General features: G+C 44.0%; 1 protein-coding gene across 8 annotated transcripts in view; it reads left to right on the top strand.

Annotated features, from left to right (window-relative positions):
- DPH6 (diphthamine biosynthesis 6) overlaps positions 1-6,806 on the top strand; it is a 239,179-nt gene extending 232,373 nt beyond the window's left edge. For 4 of the 8 annotated variants that reach the window (XR_012764649.1, XR_012764646.1, XR_012764645.1 and 1 more), the window contains exon 16: positions 187-270. Coding sequence is in view for 2 of the 8 variants with exons in the window: in XM_075427387.1 (XP_075283502.1) it covers positions 187-302 (116 nt within the window). In the remaining 6 variants the exon portion in view is untranslated. Of the gene's footprint in view, positions 1-186 lie in introns of all 8 variants that reach the window. The other 4 variants (XM_075427387.1, XM_075427391.1, XR_012764648.1 and 1 more) reach the window with 3 other exon arrangements.
- Positions 6,807-15,196: the final 8,390 nt, after the last annotated feature.

A 15,196-nucleotide genomic window follows, 5' to 3' on the forward strand; every position in this document is an offset into this window, starting at 1 on the left:
GAGGTGGGAGATGGTGATTCTTCCTTCTATATAAAGTGCAAACTCAACAATTGCATTTTACTTCTGTTTGTTAATTGCTGCTCCACAATAATTTTCAAAAAGGCATTTAGAAATCATTTTTAAGGAATAGGACACAATAGAAAATGAGACAAAGAGGATTCATTAATTGTTTTGTTTCTATTTTAGGACTGCAAGAATACCTGGAAAAATATTTGGGCAAGAAGACCCCAGCTCTGATTTTAGTACCTGTGGTGGACTTACCTGGCAAGGAAGTTATTCATGTAACATGCTGGCTAAGCTAGCAGTTTAGAAGAGATGAGTTGGTATCAAAACACATTCCATCCAGGAAAGAACAAAGGAAGGAATTGATCATAACTGTGTTGGATACTTTCATTAAGCAATATTGTTTGATTTAAGCAAAATCATATTTAGCTTGTTAATGATGCCTCATGATATGTGACAGAGTCAGCTTTGTATGAACAATACAGGTTTCTTTTCAAGATATTGTGCTTTTTTCTCACTTATTTTTAGATGCATTCCGGTAACAGCAGGTGGCTTTTGGGAGATGTCAGTTGCTCTGATCACATCAGTTCTTTTGTTTGATAGATTTAGGCCTGATTATAATAAACATTATAATTTTGGATCTTCTGGATGGAGGTGAAATCAGAACATTAGCTCCAGCATTGTTTTAAACACTTGATTCCTTTCAATTCTATGTTGAACTTACTGACTTCAGGCCAATTCATGAAGACATTATTTGTGGCGGGATTTTAACCCTTTTTTTGCACTGGGGAAGAATTACTCAGAGGAGCATTCAGGATGCAGGTTTTACCAAAGTGAATAATGGAGGTGATGGCCAGGCAGTAGGATTTGCCATCCTGCATTCTGAGGCAATAGTGGGCATCCTCGTTCTTTACATCTGGTAAACAGCTCTTATGAAAGAGCTACCAGTATTTCCCAAGGCTTCAGTCTGCTCCAGAAAATCAGACGGAGTTTTAGCACTGCTTTCATTAAAACAAGCTCAGACAGAGAGGTGAAGCTCCTATCAATTTCATTGCAACATTTTACTCATAGCGTGGTATAAGGTTAGTATAGGAGACAAAGCCTTTTGGACTTTGCTTGAGACAGTAAGGCCCTGTAGTGAAATCTTATTTTCAGACAAAGGCTGTAAAATTAAACTTTCAGAAAAGTGTATCAAACCTTTGCCTGTGTTCTACATCTATATATTCTCATTGCTTCACTTCCAGTGTGTGAGCACTGGAGCTACAGGACCAGCACTCCAGTTGTCCTCTTACACCAGCATATATCAGAGATACCTCCACAGAAGTCAGCTGCATGGTCGTAAGTTTACATTGGGGTGACTAAGAGGTGGACTTCGCACTCCAGCTTCGTTTTCTTACCCGCTACCAGATACACACTTGGCAGAAGGTGATACGAAGCCAGTGACTAAAGATAAGAGGATCTCCCTGTTGGATGCTTTGTGTGTTCAGCATGTTATGCTGATCATTACTTGAAAATAGAGACTGTAAAATGTCATTGTTCCTTACCATTGCATCAAGTAATAAGCAGAGCTGCCATCCTCTTTAGTAAGAACTATTTTTTTCAGAGTTACTTAAATATTTTAGGAAGGGGGAGGCGAAGAGCTTTTTATATACCAGTGTATAAATACATGCATGTATTCAATTAAATTTCTTAAGAAAAAAGGGAAGAATCTGTTAACAATACATTATTTCCTTAGCATTCAGTATCATTTTTAGGTTAGACTTAAACTCATTTGATCCTTATTCTTTCCCACGATCAGAAAAGAACTTGTTAATACCTGGTGTGCCTGGTTTGTTTGCATTCTACTCCTTTAGAAGGCCAAATCATTTTCTTACTTCTCCCTGGAAGTACCAGTATTTTCTTTCAGTGTGGAGTGCCCACAGACCAGAGACACAAGCTGGACTGAAATAGGAAAAGAGAAGCAGACACTACTTTCAGAGAGATAAGAGAAGTTTAATTTTTCGTAGACATTATATGGAAGCCATAGAAATGGCCTGAGTTTGACTATGTCTCCTGTAGCAGTCATTTTTTTTATAGTGAGTTTAAAAAAGATACCCAAACATGTTTATCTTGGCTTTTGTACTGTACTGCGTGTTTTAAGGTGCCAGGATATTTGCTGCTAAAGAAACCAGCTTTTCCTGCAAGTTTTCCTGCAAGATTTTTGACTCAAACTATCCTTTTTTTTTACCCAGTAGAGGTGCATTGAAAAATGGGAACAGAATGCATTGGTCTGAAAAAGTGTCATCGTGGGTTTTTCTCCTCAACAGAAAGCAAACCTTTTCCTTTATAAAGACAACAGAAATTTCAATGGGTTTATTTTGTGAATAGCTAAAAAAGAACAGTTTGCTGACTTTTTCTCCTTGAGAGGCTTCGTACAGCTTCTAAGTGGTGTGAGTAACGAAAACTGTAAGCTGGGTCTGCGGTATTTTAAGTATGAACAAGGCAATTTGTTCGACATTGATGTACAAGGTAGGTGAGTAGAGTGCTGCTCCAGATAAGAGACCTAAGACTTTTATAATAGAAAGAAATAATACCATTTTATCTGCCTTATGCTGCTGTACTTTCAGCATAATTACTGGGTCCTACTGTGAATAACTTGTTTCCCAGAGCTGTTTTTCTTTGTAACATAAGTGCTAGCTGAAGAGGGGAGGTGGGGAGATGGCTGCGTGTGCACACACACCCCCCCACACCTGTTTTAGTGAAAAGAGGGAAACACAACTAATACTCAAAATCTACAGATGCGAGGTTTGTTGTGGTTTGGGGTTTTTTTTCCCCACTAGCTTTGCTGAGTGTTTACCCCAGCAGGTCTTAATCTTGAGACTGGAAATTCATATACTGTGCAAAGATAGTGGTTTTGACGGCTTTATATATATGTGAATTCTTCTGTTTCTCTGATTTCTACTAAGCCTGCAGAAAAATATCTTGTGTGCATATTATGACACAAAAATTTGGCTGATCTAGGTTCCAGCATTCAGAACACAAAAGGGCTATGTAATAGGCGGGAAAATGTCTTTGAGAATGTAACCTGAGGTTTTATTTTTTCTTTTCTCTGCTGTAACAAGTATCAGAATATGGCTTACATATCTTTTCTTCTCTTTTTAAAAAAAAAAGAAATCTGTGTCTTGTTATAGGTCTCTGTGTCAGTGAAATTCTATCTCTTGCCTCTTTTAAAAATCTCTGTATATAAATTTCTTTAATTGCTTGAAAGCAAGTTAAAGTGAACTGACCAAATGTGACTGCAAGACCAAAACTGATTTAATAACTTTGTGTTTTACTCATTTCAAACCCCAGTGATGGCTGCAGTACCAGTGAGCCTTTACAGTGCACATGGCTAAGCTGCTATAAAGGCACCAGAGCTGATCTTCCTAAATAGATATAAAAATGACACTGAGATATTTTAAGCAGAGCTTATTTAATTTTTTTCCCTGTGAGTTTTATAGTTAGGTGATTCAGGAGCTGATTTGTTACACCAGATAGCATTGGTGCATCTCTCCTCTCAGCCTGCAGAAGTCTGGCGGGCATTGGAAGCAGGGTGTCTCCTGGGTATTAAGGAGGTGATCTGAAGCAGCTCTTCTCCTTCAAGGACATCCTGTTCCATCCATTATCCCCTGACTATGTGCAGTAGTCTAGTCTATCAAAATACAGTGATTGAATAAAACTTCTCTTTCAAATAAATGAATGCAATGATGTAATAAAAGGTTTGTATTGCATGATATAATAGTTCTCTAAATGAACACTGAAATCCTAAAATACAGAAACTTTTCTTGTGTCCAAGTTAAATCTTCGTTACTTCTTTCAGGATGGGTTTGCTGAAGCAAACCTAGTTTCTTCTGTCTGTTAAACTGTCCTGAGCTTTCTAACTGGCACTTATTATTTAAGTAACCTGCTTTTCCTATTATAAATGTCTGGCATTGGGAATACATATTAAGAATACTTGACAATTTACTAATTTATGATCTCTTTAGTTGTATTTTAATATTTTTGGCAAGCTAGCCCGTGTTGATGTATTAGCCAAACATTCAAAATACAGACTTGAGATCTTGAAAGCTTCTTTTTTTTAACTTTCATCTGAACACTGAATATTTTTGACATATTTTAAATTTTAATTTTAAAAAACAGACTGGGTACCTGTGAACTGAACCCGTATGTTACATGCAAGTGCCCTTTTACTGATGACTCACTGCTCACAGTTTCTTGGCTTTGAATTTTGTTGGATTAATTCATGGCTAGGCTTGGCCTGTGGTTTCCTGCTTTTCTCATTTTTTAGAGCACTGTCTGCGTTTTCCCTGTATTCCTATATACCAGGTTGTTCAGAGGATCTTCTCACAGGATATGTCACTGGCAGCAGCCTCCATGTCACTGCCTTGACTCTCCATTTCATTCACAATGTTTGAAAACCATTTCTTGCATATGTCTGCTTATCCTCCATTTCCTATTACATTGTTGTTCTGTGATTGTATCATTTAACCCTAAATCATTTTGAAATACTGTTTGCATAATTTAACCCAGTTGACAAGACCTACTGTCCACAGTAAAAACAGGATGCGCTCAAAATAGGTCAGATTTCACTTTTGCTTTTCCCAGCTTTCAGAAATTCCTGCTCTCCTCTAACGTATGCAGGTCTCCAGTTCAGAAGAAAATAATGTTTCCAAACAAAAAGATGAGCTGAACTAAACGCCCTGAACAAACTGACAGCTGCCCTGATCAAGTAAACTGTTCGGGGACTCCAGAGGCAGGAGACATAGGTTAGGATCACATCAGCCCTTTGCCGGTTAAGTTTAAGCAAATCCACTAGTTTCCTTGTGCCTCTATTTCCATATTTGTATCTTTGAAATAATGTTTTCTCACCCTTGCAAAGGTGTTGGCAAAGAGATGCTATGTTGTAGTCATACAACCTGCAATAACAAAAAGTTTAGACTGAGCAAGCAGCACACAAGAGTGTGAAAGTAATGTTGTGGTGGGAACCATAATGAATGTGATCGCAGATACCGATTTGCATGAGCACAATCTGGAGAGCTTTTCTCCCAGCACGCTGCCTGCAGCAGTCTCAGATCACAGGAGAAGTCTGTAATACATCTAGTAACATTAATGATACATTTTACAGTATGATTCATCCCTGACGATCCCAAACTGCTTTACAAGTCCGTCGCATAAAATTTGCTTGGGCCATTGCTGGGGCAGCCACGCACACGCTGGAGGCCTCCTCTGCGCGGCGTGAACATAGACAGGTCTCGGCGGCTGCGCTGCTGGAAGAAGAGCTCCTCCGCTCTCCGCAGTCCCTGAGGAGGGGTGTGTGCTTTGGCAGAAGCACGTTTACCAGCCACAGAGAGACTTCAGCCTCAAAGCCACATCACCAGGCAGCTGGCGTTACTACTTTCTGTTACTCATGAGCAGCTTTGTTCCACTTTAGATTCTGCCGCGGTAGAGAGGAAAAATCCCTTGTCCGGGCTCTGTCAGGCAGCAGTCTGTATTCTCCTTCAGCAGCTCCTGCTGACAGTAACCACACTGTCCTTGGTACATTGTACCATTGCCACAACCCTGCTTTACAAGGAAGATGTCGTTTCTCCGAGATAGAAGTCGTGACGTTGCATTAGGGGTACGAGTTCATGCAAGCACCGCTTGACTTTCTCCGGCTCCCATGGTTGTGTTGATAGCTGCCTTGACAGCAGTTTATTTTGTTGCTTACAGGAGAACAGGGGCCCAGAAGGAAGAAATAGGTTTCTCGGATGTAAACGTTATCTTGTTGCAGCAAAGTTCAGTCCTACTCCCACACAGACCCAACCGTTCTGCAGCAAGACCCAGATACATGCAAATGTAGAGCCTTTTGTAACTGAACCAAATTTGCACAGCGCCGGAGCTGGATCTGTAAAGGTTCAAAGCAGGAGGTGTTAAATGATATGAAATAATAGAAAGGCAAGGCAGACAAGAAGTCAGTGCCAAAGGAATGGTGCTAGTAGGAACCGGTGGGAAGCCAAGCTAAAAAGGCAACAACAGGTCTCGGGACCTAAAGGGGTTATTCTTTATTTATAGAACATCTTTGAAGGAACGGACCCCGGACTGCCTTCTCACTAGTACTGGTTGTAACTATAAGAGATTAATGTGTGAAGAACAAAGAGGAATAAATAGAGTTTTCAGGAAAGAGATCCAGAAGCGCACTTTAAAAGCTACCTCTCATCCTTTCAACACAGTCTGAAACGGTAAATGCTCTGACTGCTCCAGCAGCACGCTTTGGTCTGGCATCTGGAGCTGAGGATGCCTGAGATGAGGGGAATGCGCTAGAGGAGCCACCAGCTGTGTGCCGTCCCGCTGCTAGGGGACATTTCTCCTGGGCACTGCCACAAGGAATGCGGCTAATTAATAAGTCTTGACTGGAGCGCTACAGCCCGTGAACGTGCTGCTCGTTTGTGCTGCTCCCTCGTCAAGGCACTAACCGCAGTGTGCCAAGATGTTGATTCAGGACTTGCCTTTCACTGTTATGGATCTTGTTTAAAACTAACTATTTAAATACTAAAAGTCAGAATATCTCATATTGCTGCTCAGATTAGGCAAGGCAAACGTGATTCTCTTTGTGCTGCAGTCCCCAGTGCAGACAAAAAGCTTTCTCAGGTTGAGATCCTGCCACTCACGTAATTATTTAGAGAAAGACAGCTCCACTCCTTGAGCTCCGGTACTTCACAAGAGGAATGGAAACATTAGGAAAAGTTTTTTCTTTGATGTAGAATATGCTGCCACTTTTTTGTTATTAAAATAGGTGCTAACTTTAAATAAATAAAATTTTGCCTGGAGGCTTCTGAAAACTAATGTTGTGTTTTGACAGTGTCATTTTTCTGATTCCTGAAAGCATTATGTGAGTTAGCTCAGGACTTCATCATGATTTTTCTACTATGCTACATACAGTGAATTATTCTTTCAGCTCTGGATTTTATTTGATTTCTCTCTCTCTCTCTCTCTCTCTCTCTCTCTCTCTCTCTCTCTCTCTCTCTCTCTCTCTCACACACACACACACACACACACACACATACGTAGAGTCACATCCCTGTGCAACTTTCTTATTTGACAGGCGCTCCCCAAAGCTGATTTTTCCCCCTTTTAAAGGACGGGTCGATCAACCCCCTGTAGAGGGAGTGAAAGAGAGGGTGTAGTAGAGTGGAGGCAGCTACCACCTTTTCAGTTGGGGAAAAAATGGATGAAAAGCAGTCATCCTTGAAAGTCTTTGAAAAGGAAAATAAACTAAGGAAATTAAGAAAGGTCACACAAAAACCCTGCGAGAGGACAGAATTTTGTTTAAAAAAACCATGCTACCATCAACATGCGATTTGTATGTGATGCCTTTTTAATTGGACTTGTAGGTTTTATATCCTCTGAATTCATGCTTTGCTATAAAGGATATTGATGTAAGGATGATATAGGACTTTGAGAAGAAGCAGACAGTCTTCAAATAACAGCTGATTTGAGACCCTAGTCTTTGATGATAATTTATGGCCTGCTTTAAAAAAAAGTAAAAATTCATTTAGGTGTATGCTCAACTAGAAAACTCAAATAATGTGTGCTTAGTGAGAGAAAAAAGATTGCTAACAGTACAATGTGTCTTATGGCATAAAGTGCGACCCTAAAATTGCACATTGCTGAGCATTCTTAATGTGCTGTGAGCAATTTCATACACTGTATTTCAAAGACTGAGTGCACACGCTAATATGTACATATATCAGGGGTGGTCAAACTTTTTGATACGTGTCACAAAGAGATTTCAAGAGATAAAAAAGAGCTGACCAAAGGCCTTCAGTTCCACTTTACAACTATCAAGGTTTCAAATTTATTTCCTATTTGAATGAAAAGGCTTTAAATGGGGGGTGTTTTTTGTCATGGCTGTACTCTTTTTTTTCCCCAAAAAAGGAATGGAGTCGAAGTGTTTATTTTCTTACTGAAAAGGTCAGATTTTCTATTCAGATTCTTTTTTTTTTCTGAAATACCAGAAGGCATTGGACCATGGAAACATTTCTGTTGCAGAACTTGCTGCAATTTAAATCTCTTAAAATGTTTGGCTAGAATGCCAAATTCTATCTAAAAGTTTGGGGGTTTTTTTCCCTATGATACTTTGAGACACCTTATTTCTAGTGAAAAAAAGAACCTTCTCTCGCTGGTGTAAATAGAGTGCAGAGATGTGAGCACAGTCCTCAGAGACAAGAACTCTTAAATTCTGATGCTGGTGTTGAACTTCGCAGTGGTTGTAAGTTACGAATTTATGACCTCTTCCCTCCTGTAAAATAAGGACAACAGTAATGGGTCAGATTGTTGTGAAGATTCTCTTACAAGCAGCATTGGGCCTGCAGTGAGGCATCCTGCAGACCGTGTGTGTCCTCGGAAAGGAGAACGTGCCCAGTGCTCCTTAGGTCCTCACCTGATGAGGTGGATAATCTTGAGTCCTGACTCAGCTGTGAAGTATGGGGACTTTTTAAAAATACTACACTGTGAGAGTTTTTCACTTGCTTTCTGGTCTACCTATCAGACTTCAGGATGGCATGGGGATGCTACTGCAGGCACGGAGCAGCCCAGGAGCCTGGAGCGTGGCACCAGCTTGTGTCCCTGGGGCCGCTTCAGGGTGACTGTCCTGACTGTCATCACTCATCCGTTTCTGCGCTACACAGCAGTGCGTAGCAGAAGCATACTTTGACTTTTGGGGCTGCTCTTACCTTTTCATGGTTTTCTCTCTATCCTCAAAACAAGAAAACAGTGTTTTTTACTATTACTGAGACTTTAAAAAAAATACTTCTCTGCAGTAGTTGGAAGGGGTTAAGAGCTGCATATAGGACAGGAAGATTGAGAAAACTGCTTTTTCTCTTCAGTCATCAGACCTTGCATGCCTTTGATCTCTGGACGACCCTTCCGTTGTTATCACCATGTTTCACTTTTCTCCCCTTTCTAGCTTTCTTTCCTTCTCTTTGTGTTCCTATTCCTCATTTTTGTTTTTCTTTTCTGCCCTCTCTCCCTGATACTGACTTACACTGTCCAGCACATGTTCAACAAAAGGAAAGCCCCACAGGAGCTCTCCTTTTGCAATCACATCTAAGGACCTTAAAGATCCAGGTTGTGATGAGGACCATAAGCATAAGTGATCTGGCACACGGAAAAAAAGCTGAGCGTTGCAGCTATCGCCTTGGCATCAGCTATATTGGGAAATACACCCTGTGAACACCTGGGAGGTTCACGGATCCGAGGCAAGGTGAGCAAGCCTTCCATGCTTTTACTCAGGTTTTACTTGTGCCTCGGCAATGAGACTCTGTAGTGAAGTATCATCTGTTGCCTCTACCAAGCCCAAGCACTCCAAGTACATTTTTCAAAAGAGCCTAAGTGACTGGGAACACAATTCTCATTTTGACTTTGAGTAGAATTTATACTCCCGAGTCATGTAAGTGCCTTTGACAAAATGTTTCTTGTGAAGGTAATGTTTTATGCCCTGGTAGCTTGAACCAAGATTTCCAAAGTTCACCACAGCAGACCTTATAAATAAACTGTAAAGTCAATCTACTGCAAAAGGAGTTGGAATAATCCTCAGTATTCCTCACCTCTTTTACTCACGAGCTGGACAGTTTCAAGGGAGCTGCACAGAGGGTGCCGCCCCACTTAGGCCGAACGCCTCCGAGCAAAGCCTGCCAGACAAACCGGAGCCCTTGCCCGGCTGCTCAAGGAGGAACCGGTTTCTTCGGCGGTCAGGCGCTGGAACGGGCTTCCCGGGGCAGGCGGCCGATGCCCCGAACCCGCCGGCGACCAGCCGTCGATGTGGGCTGGCCAGCCCCGAGGTGCTCCGGCCGTCGGAGCAGGTGACCGCTGTGCGGCTCCTCCAGGTGAAGCAGTCTGGGCTGCTCTGCTCAGTTCTGTCCCACTGGGCACCGATTCCCGTTTTATTCTGTTCTTCTGGATGCCTGGCCCGTCTCCAGGTGACGTGCTCCGGCTCTGTTAGGCAACGCAAGGCCCCAGCTTTCTGATAAATACGTTAAACGAGGTTAAGCGCGTAACAAGTTGAAGAGCCTGCGGAAAGCTCTTTGAGCTGTTCCCAAGCAGAGGCGTCATCGGCGGGTGCTGACCGCATATTTTATCTTTTTTTTTTTTTTCCTTTTCTAACCTCGCAGACACATACCCCGCCGCAGCCCCGACCCGGCACGGGGCCTTCCCCCTTCCCTCCCGCCCGGCCGCCATTCCGCGGGCAATGCTGCCCCCGCACGCTCCCGCCGAGAAACTGCACGCGCACCGGAGCCGGTGCGGGGCCTGTGCCGGGGGGGGCGGCGGCTTGGGGCCGTGACATCTTGTGCGAAACCCGGGGCAGGGTAATTCGCGATAAGCGGTGACTGCTGCGGTTCCGACTGACGCACGGTGTGATGCGCAGCGTGCACCCGCACACAGACCCCACCGTGCGGGTCTCTGTACTGCCAGCAAAGTGGCTTTTGTTAATTTTGTGCTACTGATAACATTTTTGGGGTTTGGGGTTTTTTTGTGTTCACTTTTCGGTCCCAGCGCTGTAAATTCCCGGATGCCATTCAGAGCAAACCCAGAGACCCTGAGCGCAGCCGGCCAAACGCTGGGCAGGAGCTCCAGTTCTGGGCTCCCCAGTTCAAGAAATATGAGGAGCTACTGGAGAGAGTCCAGCGGAGGGCTAAGAGGATGGTGAGGGGACTGGAGCATCTCTCCTATGAGGAAAGGCTGAGGGAGCTGGGCTTGTTCAGCCCGAAGAAGAGAAGGCTGCGAGGGGACCTAATAAATGCTTACAAATACCTCAAGGGTGGGTGTCAGGAGGATGGGGCCAAGCTCTTTTCAGTAGTGCCCAGCGACAGGACAAGGGGCAACGGGCACAAACTGAAGCACAGGAAGTTCTGTCTGAACATGAGGAAGACCTTCTTCCCTCTGAGGGTGACGGAGCACTGGAACAGGCTGCCCGGGGAGGCTGTGGAGTCTCCTTCTCTGGAGATATTCAAGACCCGCCTGGACAAGGTCCTGTGCAGCCTGCTGTAGGTGACCCTGCTTCGGCAGGGGGGTTGGACTAGATGATCCACAGAGGTCCCTTCCAACCCCTAACATTCTGTGATTCTGTGGGAGCAGCAGCCGCGGCAGGAGCCACAGGCAGAGCTCAGCCGTCCCCGAGCAGGGGCCTGCTCTGCCTCAGCCCTCTCGTGCCCTCCCGCCGCTGCCCACATACCCACCACACGCACTCGCAATTTACCAACGTACTTTACATCTTTGCCGAATTAAAATCCGCACCATCATTCAAATAAAATAAAATAAACAGCTGTTTGCCTTCCACAAAGCAAAAACCCTGTAACACCTTCTGACCCGGCACTCAGGCCGCAACTGGAATCTCCTTGCTGGCGCAGTGTGGCTCCAAGAAGCACAGGCACCAGAGACTGTGGCTCACCATTTTCCCTACCCCGTGTTACCTTCTGCATCGGCTCCCGGACCCAGATGGAATTCCCACCTGAATTTTGAAAGCACCCAGCGCACAAACCGGTGAAGCCTGCAGCGGACTGTGCTCCTGTGAACCCTGTGTTGCCACGTCCTCCTGCGGCCTACCAGCCGTGGGCCATTGCACCTCACTCTGGAGGTGAAAGGTTTGGAAAGCAGGCAGCCAGCTCTGGCTGCCGCCTCAGTACAAATACGTCTCTCTTCTGTCCCACTCCCTTCCAACTGAGCACTGCCACACGGCTGTCCCAACAGCTGCAGCATGAACTGCGCTCCCAGATGGTGCGGGACACAGCTGAGGGAGCAAGGATGCTGCGCAGTAAAGGAAGAGTCACGAACTTGCAGGTGCCTTGGCATCTAGTAGAATCCAAAGACCTAGATTACGCACCTGGTTTATTTATAGAACACATTGTGAGACGCAGATCCCAAGAATGCATTCCTTAAATCAGCTATATCGATTTTCCAGGACACTGAGAAGGTCCACACCAAGCCAGGACAGACTCAGATCTCTAGCTCTCAGCTCAAGTGCCATTCAGAATTCAAAGTCATGAATACTCGCCTTGGATCAAACACCTAAGCCAGGCTGCACCTTGCACAAAACCCAACCCAGAAGAACAGGCAGTGCTCTCCTGTTGCGCAACACAATTCACTGGGGTATGGGACAACCATAATCAAATGGATTCACCACAAAATTTGGAGAGGGGTTTTGAATCAGTGTTAGTTGTTGGAATACTGTAGCTATTGACCACCGACCTGCTGAGTTCCTGGCTCTTGCTTTAAGCTTTACTCAGTTCATCCAGTCCTGGGTGCTTAGACATCCAAGCATCCAGTGTCACTGCTGTTAATGGGTACAACCTTCCACACCCAGGGAGGTGGAGCAGCAGCCAGTGATACAGGACAGGGCACAAAAAAGCAGACATTTTACCTCCGTCTCAGCGCAGGTCATCTCAGAGCTGCACCTCTGACAAAAGCAGCTGAAGCACAGCTTACTGTAGCTATAAGAAGCAACTCTATGCTCTCCTTCCCCCAAATCACTGTCTTGAGTTCCTCTACAGAGGTGCTAAGGAACATTCATAAACCTGGTCTATGCCAGGGCTCAGGGAAAACCTGTGATGTTGTTCTAGCGTCTGTGAGCTAAAATGTCCTAAAAGTGGCCTGTGTTGATGTCTCTCTGTTGGCTGTAAGTCAGGCCACTGGTCAGTGCACTGCAAGGACAAGAATCCAAAGAAATACACAATTCTGTTGTCTACCTTAAACATCATCCTTGTCTTGCCCCTTTCAAGCTCATGAGAGAATTTACGTGCCTCAGAAGTGCTTGTCTAACTACTTTTTAAAGTTTATGTACAGAGCTGCTGTCCTGAGTCTCCATGTTGCTGATGTCAAGCAGTTCTCCTGGAAGCCTTTGAGAAGGACAACAGAAAAAAACGTTTGGAAACTAGACTAAACAGGGGGGAATGAACTGTGTTTAATCCTTCACACTGAGAAGGACAGAGATGTATGCTCCACTATAGCTGTGAAATGAAGGAACACAGGTGGGAAGAAGAGCATTCCAACAAAGCTTATCAGCTGCTTGGATGAGTACAGAGCAAGGTAATGTAGGTCACATGGGTAGGAGCTTGTCACGTTGTTGATCATCAGTTGACAGTGATTGCAGAGGAAAAGCTGTGTTCACAGAAAACCCCAAAACTTCAAATCATGCTATCGAATGGTTAGCAGGTGACCCTGCTTCGGCAGGGAGGTTGGACTAGACGATCCACAGAGGTCCCTTCCGACCCCTACTGTTCTGTGATTCTCTGAAACACTGTTTCCTTGATTAGTTTTTCTAAATGCATTTTAACATTTGTGTTCCCTTCCAGGAATGGACCAGTGGCTAATTATACAAGGCAAAAAGAAAAAAAATTATTTCTCTTGCTGTGCTTGTTCTCTCTGTCTTTGCTATTCCAGGTACAATCTCCTCAGTACAAAAAAACCCACTTGTTCATGTTTCTTCTGAGCTATTTTGTATCAAATTGCCAATGATACTCCTATTTCCTTAAGAAATTCTCCTTTTCATTGAGAGTTACTGCACTGACATTGGGCTAACCTGTTTTAATACCGATTTAACAATAAGAATGTATTCCCAGAAGTACATTAAAACTGCTGATCAAACCCCAGTTCAGCAAAACGCTTAGCATATGCTTTCCTTATATGAACGAGATGTTTAGATGTGTGCTTACATGCTTTGACAAACTGGGGCCAAAGTGAATGTCAGTAAGCAGTGTAGGTTGCATCAGCACAGAAAATGAAGGGTCCAATGCATCAGTAAGATTTTCTAAGAGGCTATGCCTTGTGTTCCTTTTAGAATACTGGAAAGTATTTTATGATACTGGTTTTAGGATACTGAAAGTTTCTACTTCTGGGGCTAGGAGCTGAGCAGATGGTTTTAGATTAGTCCCAGCTCTCCAAAGCATCAGAGCATTCAGCCTGTTGGTGAGGCCTCCGCATGTGACACGGACAGAGGGGATCGCATGGACTCCAAAGCTGGAGGACAGCAGCAGCGAAACAACTGGCTTACTGGGCCTGGATGATCTGAAATGGTGTGGTTTGCCCACATGAGTCAGTGGGCAAATACAGTCACGCAGGAGCTCCAAAATGAGATAGGGCAGCAGGTGGAGAGAAGAGAAAGAGTGGGAAAGAAAAGTAAAGGAACAGAATGAATAAGAATGAAGAATGAGGAGAACAAGGGAATGTACCTGGGAGAAACAGAAAAATGAGGATGTAGGAAAAAGAAGAGAAGCAGCTACAGTAAATAAATTAAAAGGGAGCAACAAAAGAAATACAGAAAATGCAGAAAACTAGTTTTTTACCTTGTCACAGCCACTACTCTTCCTCACCTTATACACAGAGGGCAGGTAATGAGGGTTATATATGAGAGAATGCACTACACTGTGAAATGAAAATAGCCACATTTTAAAATCAGTATTTTCACTCTTCCATTTTGTTCTCTTTTCCAGTTATATTCAGAATTCATCAGGAAGGAGTTTCAAATTGTTTTCAGAATTTATAAGTAAGTAGGTCTACCATAGCAACTGTACTGGGTCTGGCTGGGATTAACTGGGAGTTAACTTTGTTTATAGCAGTCCATATGGTGCTGATTTTTTGGATTCATGGCTAAAACAGTGTTGATGACACACAAATGTTTTGGCTCTTCCTGAACAGTGCTTGCACAGCACCGAGGCTTTCTCTTTTTCCCACTCTGTGCCCCTACCGAGTGGGCTGGGGGAGGGCAAGAAGCTGGGAGGGGACACAGGAGGGGACCGCTGACCTGAAGTGGCCAGAGGGATGTTCCATACCATATGGTGTCATGCTCAGCAGTGAGAACTGAGGCAGGACACAAAGGAGGGGAGGTTGTCTTCCAAGGCCGTTATCGCTTGGAGATTGGCGGGGCTTTGGTCTGCTTGTGGGAGGTGGTGAGCATTTGCCTTTGCATTGCTTGGCATCATCTCTCTTTTCTTCACCTATTAAACTGTTTTTATCTGAACCCACAAGTTTTCTCACTTTTGTTCTTCCTATTCTCTCCCCTACCTCACTGGGGAGAGGCGGGGAGTGAGCGTCCAGGTCTGTGGGTGCTTGGCTGCTGCCTGGGGTCAACCCCCGATAGCAACATTTAACAGAATTTCATCAAGTCAGTCAAAATGTCTTGAAATTACTCAAATTGCTACTTTAA

This window comes from Opisthocomus hoazin, chromosome 7 (assembly GCF_030867145.1).
Source record: "Opisthocomus hoazin isolate bOpiHoa1 chromosome 7, bOpiHoa1.hap1, whole genome shotgun sequence".
Lineage (NCBI taxonomy): Eukaryota > Metazoa > Chordata > Aves > Opisthocomiformes > Opisthocomidae > Opisthocomus > Opisthocomus hoazin.